General features: G+C 67.1%; 2 protein-coding genes across 2 annotated transcripts; one reads left to right on the top strand and one right to left on the bottom strand.

Annotated features, from left to right (window-relative positions):
• Positions 1–712: 712 nt before the first annotated feature.
• On the bottom strand, positions 713–5,009 carry CCR10 (C-C motif chemokine receptor 10). The gene is made up of 3 exons (XM_065650794.1): positions 4,437–5,009; positions 3,842–4,030; positions 713–1,795 (listed from the first exon to the last, which is right to left on the bottom strand). The coding sequence occupies exons 1-3, from the start codon at positions 5,007–5,009 to the stop codon at positions 713–715; spliced, it is 1,845 nt and encodes a 614-aa protein (XP_065506866.1).
• On the top strand, positions 4,973–13,468 carry CNTNAP1 (contactin associated protein 1). Its single transcript, XM_065650845.1, has 24 exons — positions 4,973–5,086; positions 6,365–6,466; positions 6,627–6,820; positions 6,921–7,068; positions 7,311–7,514; positions 7,586–7,770; positions 7,857–8,000; positions 8,303–8,564; positions 8,644–8,793; positions 8,905–9,076; positions 9,153–9,259; positions 9,348–9,467; positions 9,604–9,807; positions 9,899–10,055; positions 10,173–10,300; positions 10,382–10,549; positions 10,618–10,836; positions 10,914–11,153; positions 11,231–11,467; positions 11,598–11,725; positions 11,811–11,904; positions 12,013–12,246; positions 12,351–12,398; positions 12,475–13,468. The coding sequence occupies exons 1-24, from the start codon at positions 5,008–5,010 to the stop codon at positions 12,663–12,665; spliced, it is 3,915 nt and encodes a 1,304-aa protein (XP_065506917.1). The 5' UTR covers positions 4,973–5,007; the 3' UTR covers positions 12,666–13,468.
• The last annotated feature ends 267 nt before the right edge of the window (positions 13,469–13,735 follow it).

Genomic DNA, 13,735 nt, shown 5'->3' with positions numbered 1-13,735 from the left:
CTCTGCCGCTGCCTCACCCGGGGGATGGGCTGTGTTGGGGGGTGCCCCCCGCTCCTGCCCGCAGTCCCCGGCTGCCTCTCGTGAACGCCTGGGCGAGGCTGGGGGCGCCGCGGGGCTGGGGGAGCCCAGGAAGGGGACCGCGGGGGCAGGCAGGGGGCAGGCAGGGGGCAGGCAGGGGGCAGACAGGGCACAGGCAGGGGGCAGCACGAAGCGCGAGGTTGTGCTGCCTCCTGCAGGCATCACCCCGCCAGCGCCGGTGGGCACGGAGCTCCCCCCGCCCCGCTCCCCCGCACCCCGCTCCCGGGCCCCGACCCAGCAAATCCCCCCCGGCAGCACCGGCCCGTGTGCCCCCCCGGGGCATCCCTGGCCCGCACGGAGACGCCGCTCACCCATCGGGGCTCGGCCGGGGTTTATTGCGAGGATGGGACCCAGCCGTGTGCACCCACCACCCCCAGTCCCCCCGCACCACACGGCCCCCCTGAACACGTGTGACATCGCAGGGTCCCCCCCCGGCCCGGCGGCGCGCTGGGCAGTAGAGGCGCTTGCAGGTCCCACGGGTGCTGTGGGGCTGCTCCTCCTTCTGCCCACGCGTGTGAGGGCACCATGTGTGTTGTCTGGTGCTGCCCTTGCCAGGATGCTCTGCTGGTACCCGGGGCACGTCCGTGTACCAACGAGAAGCTGCGGAGGGGCCGGGGCCCTGGGTGCCGCATCCCTACACCACGTCCTGGCAGGTGGAGAGCGATGTTCTCCGGCGGGGACTGGGGCAACTGGGGCAGCGCGGGTCAAGGGGTCCCACACAGCCGGCATCACTGGCCAGCAGCCACAGCTCCCGGCGGAAACGTTGGCCCAGGAAGGCGTAGAGCAGTGGGTTGAGGCAGCAGCGCAGGTAGGCCAGCCCGCCGGTGACCAGCAGGGCCAGGTCCTTGCGGCGGCTCTGGGCACAGCTCACCTCCCAGCTGGCCAGCAGCTCGGCCGCGTCCAGCAACACCATCAGGCTGTGGGGCAACTGTAGGGCCACAAACACCAGCACGAGGGCCAGCAGCACCCGCAGCGCCCGGTGGGGCTGGGTGCCACGGGTGGCCAGCAGCGTCCGGGCCACGGCCGCGTAGCAGCTTGCCATCACCAGGAAGGGCACCGCGAAGCCCAGCACCACCTGCACCAGGTTGGTGGCCCCCCGCGCTGCTCGTGAAACCGCCTGGGGGAAGACGACGCGGCAGAGCTGGAGATCCTGGTGCTGCTCCGCTCGACCATAGATGAACTGTGGTAGCGCCAGCAGCGTGGCCAGCAGCCAGGCCAGCCCTGCCGTCAGCCAGCCGTGACGGCGAGCCCGCGGGCGCAGGCGGCAAGCAGCCGGCACCTGCACAATGGCCACGTAGCGGTCCACGCTGATGCAGGTGAGGAAGAGGAAACCACTGTAGAAGTTGAGGGCATAGAGGCCCTGCAGCACCTTGCAGGCAGCCGTGCCCGGGGACCAGCCCTGCAGCGTGTCAGTGATGGCAAAGGGCAGCGTGAGGAGCAGCAGGAGGTCGGACAGTGCGAGGTGCAGGAGGCAGACGTCAGTGATGCTGTGTGCCTGGCGGTAGCGGGTGTGCGTGACCAGCACCAGCCCATTCCCCGCTATGCCCAGCAGCGAGAGCAGCAGGTAGACAGCCGGCTGGTATGTGCGGGCGAAGCCCTGCACTGCCTGCTTCTCGCAGAGCTCGGGCAGCTTGCTGTCCCCCAACAAGGACACGTCCCACCCGGAGTAGAAGTCGGAGGTGGCGGTCGGCTCCATTGCAGTGGGGCTGAGGGTCACCTGCATAGAAGGAGACTGAGTGAGGGATGCTTGGAGGTGGCAGGCGGCTGCACCGCACCCAGGGCAGCCCTTCTCCACCCAACCCCGCCGCTGGAACCCCGGGTGTGCCACAGCCCCCAGCCCCGCGCTTGGGGAAATTTCCATCTCACACCCACCCTGAGGCAGCGGGAGGTTCACTGCGCTCACTCATTGCGAGAGCAACCACACGCTTCTCTAGCAGCTGCCTGCGGTGCAGAGCTGGCGGGGAGACGTGACCCCAGCCGCAGCGTCCCCGGCACAGCACCACGTCCCACAAACTGACTGTGCACCTGCCACAGGGATCTGCTCCTGATGTCCCCTGGGGCTCAGCACACAGCCCACAGCACCAGTTGCCCTGTGCAGCTGGGCCTTGAAGCATCATGCCGGTGTCCCCAGGTGAGTGTGAGCACCCAAGGGTGCAAGCAGGGACTTGTCCAAAGCACCCACCCACCCATGCATGGCCCTGAGGATCCCAGTGCCAGTATAGCCCCACATTGCCTGATCCTGCTCCCAACTGGAAAGGTCCTGGGACATCCTACTGCCTCACACAGGTTGCGGGCAGCTGTGCACGGTGTTCCCAGCTCCCGGCCTCTCAGTCCTGCTCCGGGGTGGGGAGACAGCCCTGCAGCCTGGCACCAGGCGGCTGGGACCCCATTGCCATGGAGGTCAGGATCTGGCACGACTCTGACTCACAGCAGCCTTGTGAGAGCAGTTTCACTCCAGCTCCCATCAGCAAGCCCAGGCAGCCAGGCCTGATCCTCGCCCTGCTCCGGGGCCACAGGTGGGGTCTGAGCCCAGTGCCAGGGCAGGTTGACACCCCAACAGCTCCCGCAGCCCCTTCCCTGCTCTGGGCCCTGGGGACCTGGAGCACCCGGTGCTGTCCTGCATTCCCTGGGGCGTTGTCTTTCAACCCAAACCCACACAGCTCACAAGAGAAACATTTGAAAGCAACAAGCAGACCCCTCAAGGTGGGTTCCTGCCCATTCCCCAGTGAACCCCTCTTTCCACGGCCCCTCACCTGCTTCTGCATCGCAGAGCGGGACTTTTCCCCCTGGCCGGTGGGTCTGGAGCTGTCAGCGTCTCAGTGCTCTGTAAACCTGTGGTTTGACCACGTGCCGCTCCTGATACTGAGAGTGGTGCAGAGCACAAGCCCAGCCCCGAGGGAGGAAGGCGAGGAGGCAGATGCGACGCTGCTCTGGAGCCCATCCTGCATCTGTTATTTTGTGGCTAGCATCTGTGTGCTGGGGACAGGAATAGCAGCTCTGCTCAAGCCATCACGTGGGGCTGGGGGACAAGTTGGGAAGCCCCATCTGGGGGGAGCAAGGCCTGGCCAAGGGCAAGCAGCGCATGTAGGAGACCCCAGCCCTCCCTGAGGCCGTTAGCAGCTCCTGCCCCACAGCAAGAGCTGCCTCTGTGGGGCTGGAGGGGAGTTTCGAGGGAGCATAGCCAAGGACAAGAGCGTGGGCCGCTGTGGACTGGCGCTGAGCAGGACACTGGTCTGGTGGGAGCAGCAGAGCTGCGTCCAGTCCAGGATCGGCTCGTTCTGGTGGGAAATGTGGCAGTTCCAGGAACTGGGGCGGCTGCTGGTGCAGGGCACCCTCCTCACCCAGGGGTCTCAGCCCTGCCCAGCACCCCCATAACCCCACACCCCTGCACCCCCATATCCCTGTGCCCCCGCACCCCTACAGTGCTGGCAGGCATGTCGCTGGTTGTTGACAACAAAATTCCCAACTCCTCATTAAGGGACAGATTAGTTCCTGTGGGGCAGAGGCTCTGCTTTCCTCTCCCCAGGGGGAGAGCAAATTGATCCCTGGCTTTAACGGGCTTTCGGCTGTTTGCCACGTTAATCCCTCAATCCCCCTTTCTCCCTGCTACAGCCGTCTTTGCCATGGCTTATCCTGGCTCAGCCCTCCTGTTGCCTCCAGCCAGTGCCTGCGGTGCAGCAGGACCCGGGAGCTGCTGCACCCTGTCTGGAGAGCAGCTGGGCAGAGGTGGGGACCCTGCGTGTCCCCCTGGGATGTCACAGACCTGACTCAGGACAGTGTTGGACATGGGGCTGTGGCGGGAGCAATCAGCACCTCCGGGGCTGTCAGGTGCTGCGTCCCCTGCACATGGTTCTGGCTCCTGGTAGCAGAACACCTGGTTGCCACCGTGGCCCCACCGCACCTGGGCTTTTCTGTTCCCTCTTTCACCCGCTGGCCCCAGCCTTAGCTCTGCCTGCGTAGGAAGAGGCCCCAGCACACGCTGCCCGCAGGTGACAGTCACACTGCCAGGCCTGGGGGACAATGCCCACGAGCTGCCCACACCAAGCACAGCCCCTGCCCAGCACACTGAGCCTGCTTGGACCCAGCGGTCCCCCGTACACCCCTGTTCCTCAGGGATGGGCTTAGGGTGCTACATGGGGCTCCTGGGAGAGGGGGACACCCCGCAGAGCTGGGGGGACACAGGGCACCGTGGGGCTGTGGGGCAGGCAGGGTATGTAGGCCACACAGACGTCAGCCCCCCTGTCCCCTCCGTGGGGATGTCTTGGGAACAGACAGAGGCTAAATCCCATCTTCTGCACCACTGGAGCGGCGGGCAACCCCGAAACCCGCAGGCCTTAATCTGCGGCTTGATTACAAACCGCCGCCACATCTGCTGCAGGAGGGCTGGTGGGCACCAGTCCAAAACCCCTCCCGCTGCTATCGTGGGCGCCTGGGCCACGTCTGTGGGGGTCGGGTCTGCGAGGGGGGGCCGTGTTCCCCGGCGCGGCGGGGGCTCGAGGCAGGGCTGGATGAGTGCCGGGGGCTGCACGGGCACCGGTGATGCCCGGGATTCTGTGACGCCCGGGGAACTCCCTGCACGGCCCCACTCGAGTCCGCCCCGTGGGCTGCCCGCTACTCCACTGCCCATACCCCGATCTACCCACGCAGCCCCACCCCGATTCACCGAGGCCACAGCCCGCGGCGGCCGCTACCGCACGGGGGCAAGGACCGGGAGAACCGGGTGTCCTGGGGGAGAAGCGGCATAACTCGGGGGTGCGGCAGCGGGGGATGTTGGGGGGACCGGGACTCTGCGCTGCGCCCAGCCCGGCCCCCGCGCCCCCCGTCCCGGGGCCGCCCCCTCCGCCCCGTGGGCGGAGCCACCGGCCCCGCTCCGCCGCGAGGCTGCAGCACCGGGAGCGGCGGCGCCGAGGGCGCTCGGGCCGCTCCAGCATGGGCGCTCGCCCCCTCCTCGGGCTCCTGCTCGCCGCCTGCGCCGGCTTCCTGCTCCCCTGCCCCGGCTGCCTCGCACGTAAGTGGAGCCGCAGCCCCGGGAGCGGCGGTTCCGCACTGCGGGACCGCACCCGCCGTCCCGGCCCCGCACTCCCGAGCCGCCTCGGCTACCCGAGGGCCCGCGGCTCCCCCGTTCTCCCGGGCATCCCCCGTTCTCCCCCGGCCATCCCCCGCCACCCACCGGGGCACCGGTCCGCGTCGTCCCCAAGGTCACCGCCGGACACCGGGCATCCGGGGCTCCCCCGCGCCCTGCTGGGGCCCGCCCCGCCGCAGCCCCCCCGCCGGCGGCATCGCACCCGCCCGGAGGCTCCGGGATGCCTGGGGATGCCCAGTGGTGCCGCGGGTACCCTCCCCGCTGCGCCGCATCCCCGCGCCCGGCGCGGCCCCGTGTCCGGACGCCCCGGCGGGCGCGGGCGGTCCCGCGGGACCCGGTCGGGCTCCGCCAGCACCTCGGTCAGCGCCGCCGCCCCGGGGCCACACCGGGCTGCTCCCGCTCCCCGGGGCGGGAGGGGCTTGGGGGCGGCTGCCCGGGCCGGGGGGGACGGGGACTGGTAAGGTCCTGGCATCACCGAGCGGCTCTCTGCGGCCCTTGGCCCCCCAGGGCCAGGGTGACTCGGGGACCCGGTGGCTGCGGGGGATGGAGGCGGGGAGGGGGTGATACGGGCAGGGGGTGATGCAGGTGGGGGCGATGGGGGCAGGGGGTGATGCGGGCAGGGGTGATGCGGGCAGGGGATGATGCGGGTAGGGGGAGATGCAGGTGGGGGTGATGCGGGCAGGGGTGATGCCAGCAGGGGGTGATGCAGCGTGGGTGCGGCGCCCCTGCCCTTGGCCCTGCAGCGAGGGCTGGGCGTGCAACAAACGGTCCTGGGCTCCCCGGGTACACCCCGACCCGGCCGGGGGGTCCCTGCGAGGGGCTCCCGACCTCGGCCCCACCGGAGTCCCCTCTACAGATGCCGCCGGTATTTGCACAGCCTCCCCCCCACCATCCCCGGACTCCCACGCGAGACCGTGGCCCGGTGGCTCCCCCACGCGGGGCGGGGCGAGGCGGGGCGGGGGGGTCCCGACGCCCACGTCAGTGCAGAGGCGGCTGGTGCGGGCGGCGGGGCCCGCAGAGGTGTGTCAGCTCCGCTGCAGTGGGAGGGGAGAGTGGGAGCCGGACCCGCCACGCCACGGCCCGCAGAGCCCGCAGGGTCCCCAGAGCCCCCAGCGTCTGATGGGCCGGGCCGGGGGCGCTGCCGTAGGGGCACCGCCCAGTTCTGCACCCCGAGCCCAGCCCCCAGCCCCTCTCTCCCTGCAGGACCCTGCTACGATGAGCTCGTTGCGCCCCTCTACTCCTCATCCATCGGTGCCTCCTCCAGATACAACATCTTCTACTCAGCCAGCTTTGCCCGGCTGCACAGTGAGTCCCCCCACAGGACTGGGGTGCAAACGGGGGAGGGCACGATCAAGGGGTGCCTCTGGCGAGGTCTTGCCTTGCATGGGGCTGAGGGGTCCTTGGGTGCCCACGGCAGAGCCCTCAGCATCCCCAGGAGCCGCTGGCTGAGCCGGTCCCCTCGCAGGCACCAGCGGTTGGTCCCCCGACCCCCGGGACAAGCAGCCCTGGCTGCAGATCGACCTGATGCAAAAGCACCGGATCAACGCGGTGGCCACGCAGGGGACGTTCAACACCTACGACTGGCTGACGCGCTACATCGTGCTCTACGGAGACCACCCCACCAGCTGGAAACCCTTCTTCCAGCAGGGCAGCAACTGGGTAAGGGAGTACCCAGGGATTTCTGCAGGATGGGGTCCCCTGGGAGGAGCAGAGACCCCCGGCAGGGAGCGGGATGCTGATGGCAGCCTGTTGTCCCCAGACATTCTTCGGGAACGTGAATGAGAGCGGGGTGGTGCGTCATGATCTGCACTACCCCATCCTTGCGCGCTACATCCGTATCATCCCGGTGGCCTGGAACCCCCGTGGGAAGATTGGGCTGCGCTTGGGCCTCTATGGCTGCCCCTACCGTGAGTACCCAGGGGCTCTGGCAGCCCTGAACGGGGTGGGACCCTGGGCTGGCCACCCAAGTGGCAGGGGGCCAGCTCCTGGCTCCAGCACACCCAGAAAACCCTTTCCCAGAGAGGATTGTCTCCAAGTGGTCTGCAGTCATTAGCTCTGGCATAAACCACAACAGATAAGAGCGTTCACCATGCCAGGGCACCTGCTGCTGCCAGCGGTGATGTGTCTGGGACCGTTCTCCTGTCCTCAGGGTCCCATGTGCTCTACTTTGATGGGGATGATGCCATCTCCTACCGGTTCCGGGCCAAGAGGATCAGCACCCGCGAGGATGACATCTCCTTCAACTTCAAGACGCTGGAGCAGGACGGGGTGCTGATGCACGGAGAGGGCTCGCAGGGGGACTACATCACAGTGGAGCTCAAGCAAGCCCAGCTCTTCCTGCACATCAGCTTAGGTTAGCTGAGTCTGGGGGGTCAGGGGGGTGTGAGACCTGGGGGGGCCATGGCTGAGGCTGCCCCTCCCCAGGCAGCAGCCCGCTGCACGCCAGCGAGGGCCACACGACAGTGGCCGTGGGCAGCCTCCTGGATGACCAGCACTGGCACTCGTTGCACATTGAGCGCTATGGCCACCACGTCAACCTGACGCTGGATGGGGAGGTCAAGCGCTTCCGCTGCCACGGCACCTTCGACCAGCTCGATCTTGAAACCGAGGTGGGTCCCGCAGGTGGGGAGCAGCCAGGACACTGACGCGCAGTGTCCCCCGGTGAGGGGTTGACCCCCCTCTCTCTGCACCCCAGATCTTCTTCGGGGGGGTGATCGAGCAGGATAAGCAGCACCTCACCTACCGGCAAAACTTCCGAGGCTGCGTGGAGAACATCATCTTCAACGGGGTCAACATCGCCGACCTGGCCCGGCACCGGAGACCCAACATCCGCTTCGAGGTCCAGCCCGGGGGGTGGCCCCTTCCCCAGGGGTCCCGTCCCTGCTGTGGGGGGATCCTTTTCCTGGGGGACAGCCAGGTCCCCAGGGCCATGTTCCCCGCCACGGTGGGGTGACACAAGGCCAGCAGCAGCCGTGCTTGGCTGAGTGGTGCCACATGGAGCACACAAGGTCGTCCCTCGCCTGGGGCGCCCGGCACTGCCAGGCAACGGCATCGAGCGGGAGTGATGGGAGATGTGGGGATGGGGGGGTCTCCCACTGCAGTAGCACCCCCTCCCTCACCGCCTCCTGCGGTCACCCCCAGGGCCGCGTGGGCCACTACTGCCAGGACCAGCTGAACAACCCCATCACCTTTGCCGGCATCAACAACTACGTGAGGGTGCCGGGGATCCCGCGGAGGAACCGCCTGGCTGTCAGCTTCCGATTCCGCTCCTGGGACACCACCGGGCTCCTGCTCTACACCAGCTTCGCTGACCGCCTGGGCTCCCTCGAGGTGGTGCTGAGCGAGGGGCAGATCAACGTCTCCATCGCCCAGCCCGGCAAGAAGAAGCTGGAGTTTGCCGCAGGTGGGCTGGGGAGCTGGCACGGGGCCGGGGGCTGCTCTGGCAGTGGTGCCCCCTCACGCACCCTCCTCTCCCCGCGCAGGGCATCGCCTCAACGACGGCTTCTGGCACTCGGTGCAGCTTGTGGCGCGGGATGGCTCAGCCGTGGTGACCATCGATGATGATGATGGTGCCGAATTTCGGGTGGCGCATCCCTTCCAGCTCCGCACTGGCAGCGAGTACTTCTTTGGAGGTGGGCGGTGGGGCAGGGGCTGGGGGTGACGAGTGTCCTGGGGGTGAGCAGTGGGTGCCCCGGGGGGCAATGGGTGCCTGGGGGGATGCTCACCATGCTGTGCCTTGCCAGGCTGCCCCAAACCAGCCTCGGTCACCGGCTGCCGGTCGAACCAGACGGCCTTCCACGGCTGCCTGCAGATGCTGAACGTGGACATGCAGCCTGTGGATGTGGAGCTGATGGTGCAGCACCCGCTGGCGCAATACTTCAATGTGTTCTTCAATGTCTGCGGCATCACAGACAGGTATCGGTTGGGCGGGGGGGTGGGTGGGGGCCAGGGTCTGTGCCGGTGCTGGGATAGGAGCCCTCTGTGCCCTCAGGTGCACCCCCAACCTGTGCGAGCACGACAGCCGCTGCATCCAGTCCTGGGATGACTTCATGTGCATCTGCGACCTGACGGGATACAAAGGGGAGACCTGCCACAAATGTGAGCCTGGGGTCTCGCGGGCCAGGGGGGCACAGGACAGGCACCCACGGTTCCTCCCACCGACCCCAGCCCTGTTTCCCTCTTCCAGCCCTTTACAAGGAGTCGTGCGACGCTTACCGGGTCAGCGGGAAAACCTCGGGGAACTACACCATCGACCCGGATGGCAGCGGGCCGCTCAAGCCCTTCACGGTGTACTGCGACATCCGAGGTGGGGGCGGCAAGAGGGAGTGGGGGGCCCTCTGCCCGGACCCCCCAGGGATGAGCCCCTGCCTGTGCTCTGGGGCAGGATGAAGGGAACGGAGTGTCCCGGAGGGCTGGTCCTAACACCCCGCCCACCTCCGCAGAGGACCGAGCGTGGACCATCATCCGGCACAACCGCCACTATGCCACGCGAGTGACGGGCTCCAGCGTGGACCAGCCCTACCTGGGGGCCGTGGAATACTGGAACGCCTCGTGGGCCGAGGTCTCGGCGCTGGCAAACGCGTCCGAGTACTGCGAGCAGCGCATCGAGCTGCACTGCTACAGCTCCCGCCTGCTCAACACCCCCTGTGAGCGCCGGGGGGAGCGGGGCCGTCTCGTGGGGCTGTGCCGTGGGGCCACACCGTGGGACCACGTCCTCACCCTCCCCTGTGCCCGCAGCCGGGCTGCCCTTCAGCTTCTGGATGGGCCGGCACGACGAGCGGCATTACTACTGGGGGGGCTCACGGCCGGGCATCCAGCGCTGCGCCTGCGGGCTGGAAAAGAACTGCGCCGACCCCAAGTACTTCTGCAACTGCGATGCTGACCACACGCTGTGGTGAGCTGGGGGGGCTGGCGACACCGGGGGTGCAGATTCTGGGGGGTTCTGCAGGGGTGGGGGCTGGCGAAGCGGTAGATTCCTTCACAGCCCCCGCAATGCGCTTGCCGCTTGCAGGAGGACGGACAAGGGTCTCCTGACCTTCGTGGACCACCTGCCCGTCACCCAGGTTGTGGTTGGGGACACCAACCGCTCTGGCTCCGAAGCCCAATTCCTGCTGGGACCCCTACGGTGCTACGGAGACCGTGAGTGACCGGACCCGCGGAGGGTCCCCTGCCCACGGGGGTCCCCTGCCTGTCCCTCACCGCCCCTCCTGCTCCCCACAGGCAACACCTGGAACACCGTCTCCTTCAACAGGGGCGCAGCCCTGCTCTTCCCCACCTTCCAGGCCAACCACAGCCTCGACATCTCCTTCTACTTCAAGACCACCGCCCTGTCCGGCGTCTTCCTGGAGAACCCCGGCACCCGAAACTACATCCGCATCGAGCTCAACAGTACGGGCGGGCAGGAGGTGCGGGGGGCGGCAGGGCTGGGGGCTCCTCCCAACACCGTGTCCCTACAGCCACCAGGGACGTGGTGTTCGCCTACGACATCGGGAACGGGGACGAGAACCTGACGGTGCGGTCGGTGGTGCCCTGGAACGACGACGAGTGGCACCAGGTGAAGGCTGAGCTCAACGTCAAGCTGGCGCGGCTGCGGGTGGACAAGCTGCCCTGGGTGGTGCGGCCGGCCCCCGCCCAGAGCTTCGTCCGCCTGGAATTCGACAGGCCCCTCTATGTCGGTGAGACCCCCCGGCCGTGTCCCCGTGTCCCCAGGTCCCCGTGTGCCGCAGGGCGCTGAGTCTTGTCCCTGCTGCAGGCGCGGCGGAGCACAAGATGCGCCCGTTCCTGGGCTGCCTGCGGGCGCTGCGGATGAACGGGGTGACGCTCAACCTGGAGGGCAAGGCCAACGAGACGGAGGGGGTGAGGGTCAACTGCACCGGCCACTGCCAGGACCCGCCGGTGCCCTGCCAGAACAGCGGGACCTGCATCGAGCGCTACAGCCACTACAGCTGCAACTGCAGCATCTCCGCCTTCGACGGGCCCTTCTGCAACCACGGTGAGGGGCTGCGCCCACCCGAATTGAGGGTGGGGGGTCCGGGCGCTCCCATCACCCTGTGGGTCCCCCATCTGCAGACATCGGCGGGTATTTCGAGGAGGGCACGTGGGTGCGGTACAACATCTTGCCGATGTCGCTGTACGCCGCCCGGGAGTTCGCCAGCATCGTCAGCAGCCCCTGGCAGCCCCTGCCCGGCTACAACCTGACGAGCGAGGAGGTCAGCTTCAGCTTCAGCACCACCTCGGCCCCCGCCGTCCTGCTCTACGTCAGCACCTTCGTCAAGGACTATATGGCCGTGCTCATCAAGGATGATGGTGAGGGCAGGGCTCCCCGACTTGGGGCTCACCCAGAGCCTGTGGGAACCCCTGTGAGGTCCCCCTGAGGAACCCACCAGTCCTATGAAGGGGGTGGTCTTGCCCCCCAAAAGCCCCGCTCTGCCCACAGGGAGCCTGCAGCTGCGCTACCAGCTGGGTACCAGCCCCTATGTCTTCGCCCTCACCACCAAACCGGTGACGGACGGGAGACCCCACCGTGTCAACATCACCCGCCTGCACCGCACGCTGTACACCCAGGTACGGGGGCTGCGGGGCTGGGAGGGGGCCCGGGCAGGGTGGCAGGAGGTTCAGAGGATGCTGACACCGTGCACGTCCCTCCCAGGTGGATTATCTCCCCGTCATGGAGCAGCAGTTCTCCCTGTTCGTGGACAGCAAGCTGGACTCCCCCAAAAACCTGTACCTGGGGCGCGTGATGGGTGAGCTGGGTCCCGCCCCCTCCATACAGGGGTCTCCGGGGTCTCCTCCGCCTGGCACGGTCCTTGCCCTCCGCGGGGGATGAGCCTTCTCCTCCTGTCCCCCCACAGAAACCGGCGTCATCGACCCCGAGATCCAGCGCTACAACACGCCCGGCTTCTCCGGCTGCCTCTCGGGGGTGAAGTTCAACAGCCTCGTCCCCCTCAAAGCCATTTTCCGCCCCACCAGCCCCCTGCGGCCCTACAGCATCCGCGGGGAGCTGGTGGAGTCCAGCTGCGCCTCCATGCTGCCCCTCACCACCATCCTCATCCCCCCCGAGATGGACCCCTGGTACATGGGCACAGGTGGGTGCTGCGGTGGGGAGGGACCCCCCCTGGGAAGTGTTGGTTGCAGAGGGGGTGCCCCTGCACGAGAAGCCCAGTCTCAGCCACTCGCTCTGTCCCTGCAGAGTTCCCACACGTGCACGACGACGGCTGGATCGGGATCATCATCGGCTGTAAGTGAAGCCCCCGGCCGGTGTCCCCCCACCTTGTGCCCCCCTCAGCTCCTCACCACCTCCTCTCCCCCCACAGTCATCGTCTTCCTGCTCCTGCTGCTGGGGGGGCTGCTGGTGCTGCTGTATTTCTACTACCACCGCTACAAGGGCTCCTACCACACCAACGAGCCCAAAGCCATCCAGGACTACGGCAGCGCCGCCAAACCGCTGCCGGTGCGGAAGGACCAGAACCTGCCCCAAATCCTGGAGGAGGCGAAAGGGGACTAAGGGGGCCGGGGGTGGGACGGGCTCGCAGCCCCCGCAGCTGCCCCCGGGGACGGAGCGAGTGTCGCGGGACCAAAGGGCCGAGCACACCTCAACTGCCAACACCCGCCGCCGGACAGACCGACCGGCACCTGCTCCCCGCGGCCGCCACCGACCCGGCCCCGGAGCGCGGCCGCCACCCGCCGAGCCCCAGCCCCGCTGGCCCCGGGGACACCGGCAGCCCCTGTGCCGGGGACAGGCTGCTGCCAAATCCTGCCCTGTGCCGACGGGAACCCAACCGCCCTTGCACCGGGGACCGCGACGGGTGCCCCCGGTTGCCGCGGTCCCGTTAGCGCCACCCACGCGTAGTTTACCCGCTGCTTCGCTCGCTTAGCCAGAGCCATGACGGCGCGATACCTCGCGATAGCCTGCGATACCTCGCAATAACCCGCGATACCACGCGATATCCAGCCTCAGGGCACGCCGAGCAATATTTTGCCCGCGCAGCCACAGCCGCTGCCGCGCATGACGCCACCGCACTTTTGCTGAGATGCTGCTTTCATACAATCAGGTACGGATCCTTTATAACTTTTTTTTTTTTTTTTTTTTTTTGCGTTGCTGGATATTCTACTACACTCTGATTTTTTTATTCTCTCGGTTTGTATAAAAACAACAAAAAAAAAAACCCAAACGGAAGCTCCTGGCGGGTGTTACGTCCAGCATGCCGGGGTGTGCGGTCTGTAGTTTGCTACTTCTCTGTACAAGGTGCTGATCCCACCCGTTACCTCCGGCCCAGGGAAAGCTCCTGTTCACTCGCTGTATTGTGGTTAAGACGACGTTACAGAATTGCATTTATCTTCCCCAAAGGCCTAGCTCCACTGGGCACTTTATTTGAAAAAAAAAAAAACAAAACCACCACCTGTTTTGTTGAATGAGATGTGAAGATGCTCAAATAAAGGCAGAATGACGGCGTTTGATGCTCCACAGCCTGGGGCAGCAGCTCCCATGTCCCTGCTATGGCTCAGCCTGTGCCTGGGAGAGGCTGAACATGAGCCAGGTGGCCAAAAAGGCCACCAGCATCCTGGCTGGTACCA

Source organism: Caloenas nicobarica, chromosome 24 (genome assembly GCF_036013445.1).
Source record: "Caloenas nicobarica isolate bCalNic1 chromosome 24, bCalNic1.hap1, whole genome shotgun sequence".
Lineage (NCBI taxonomy): Eukaryota > Metazoa > Chordata > Aves > Columbiformes > Columbidae > Caloenas > Caloenas nicobarica.
Note: the sequence above shows the minus strand (reverse complement) of the source record. Positions and strands in the feature narration are given on the sequence as shown.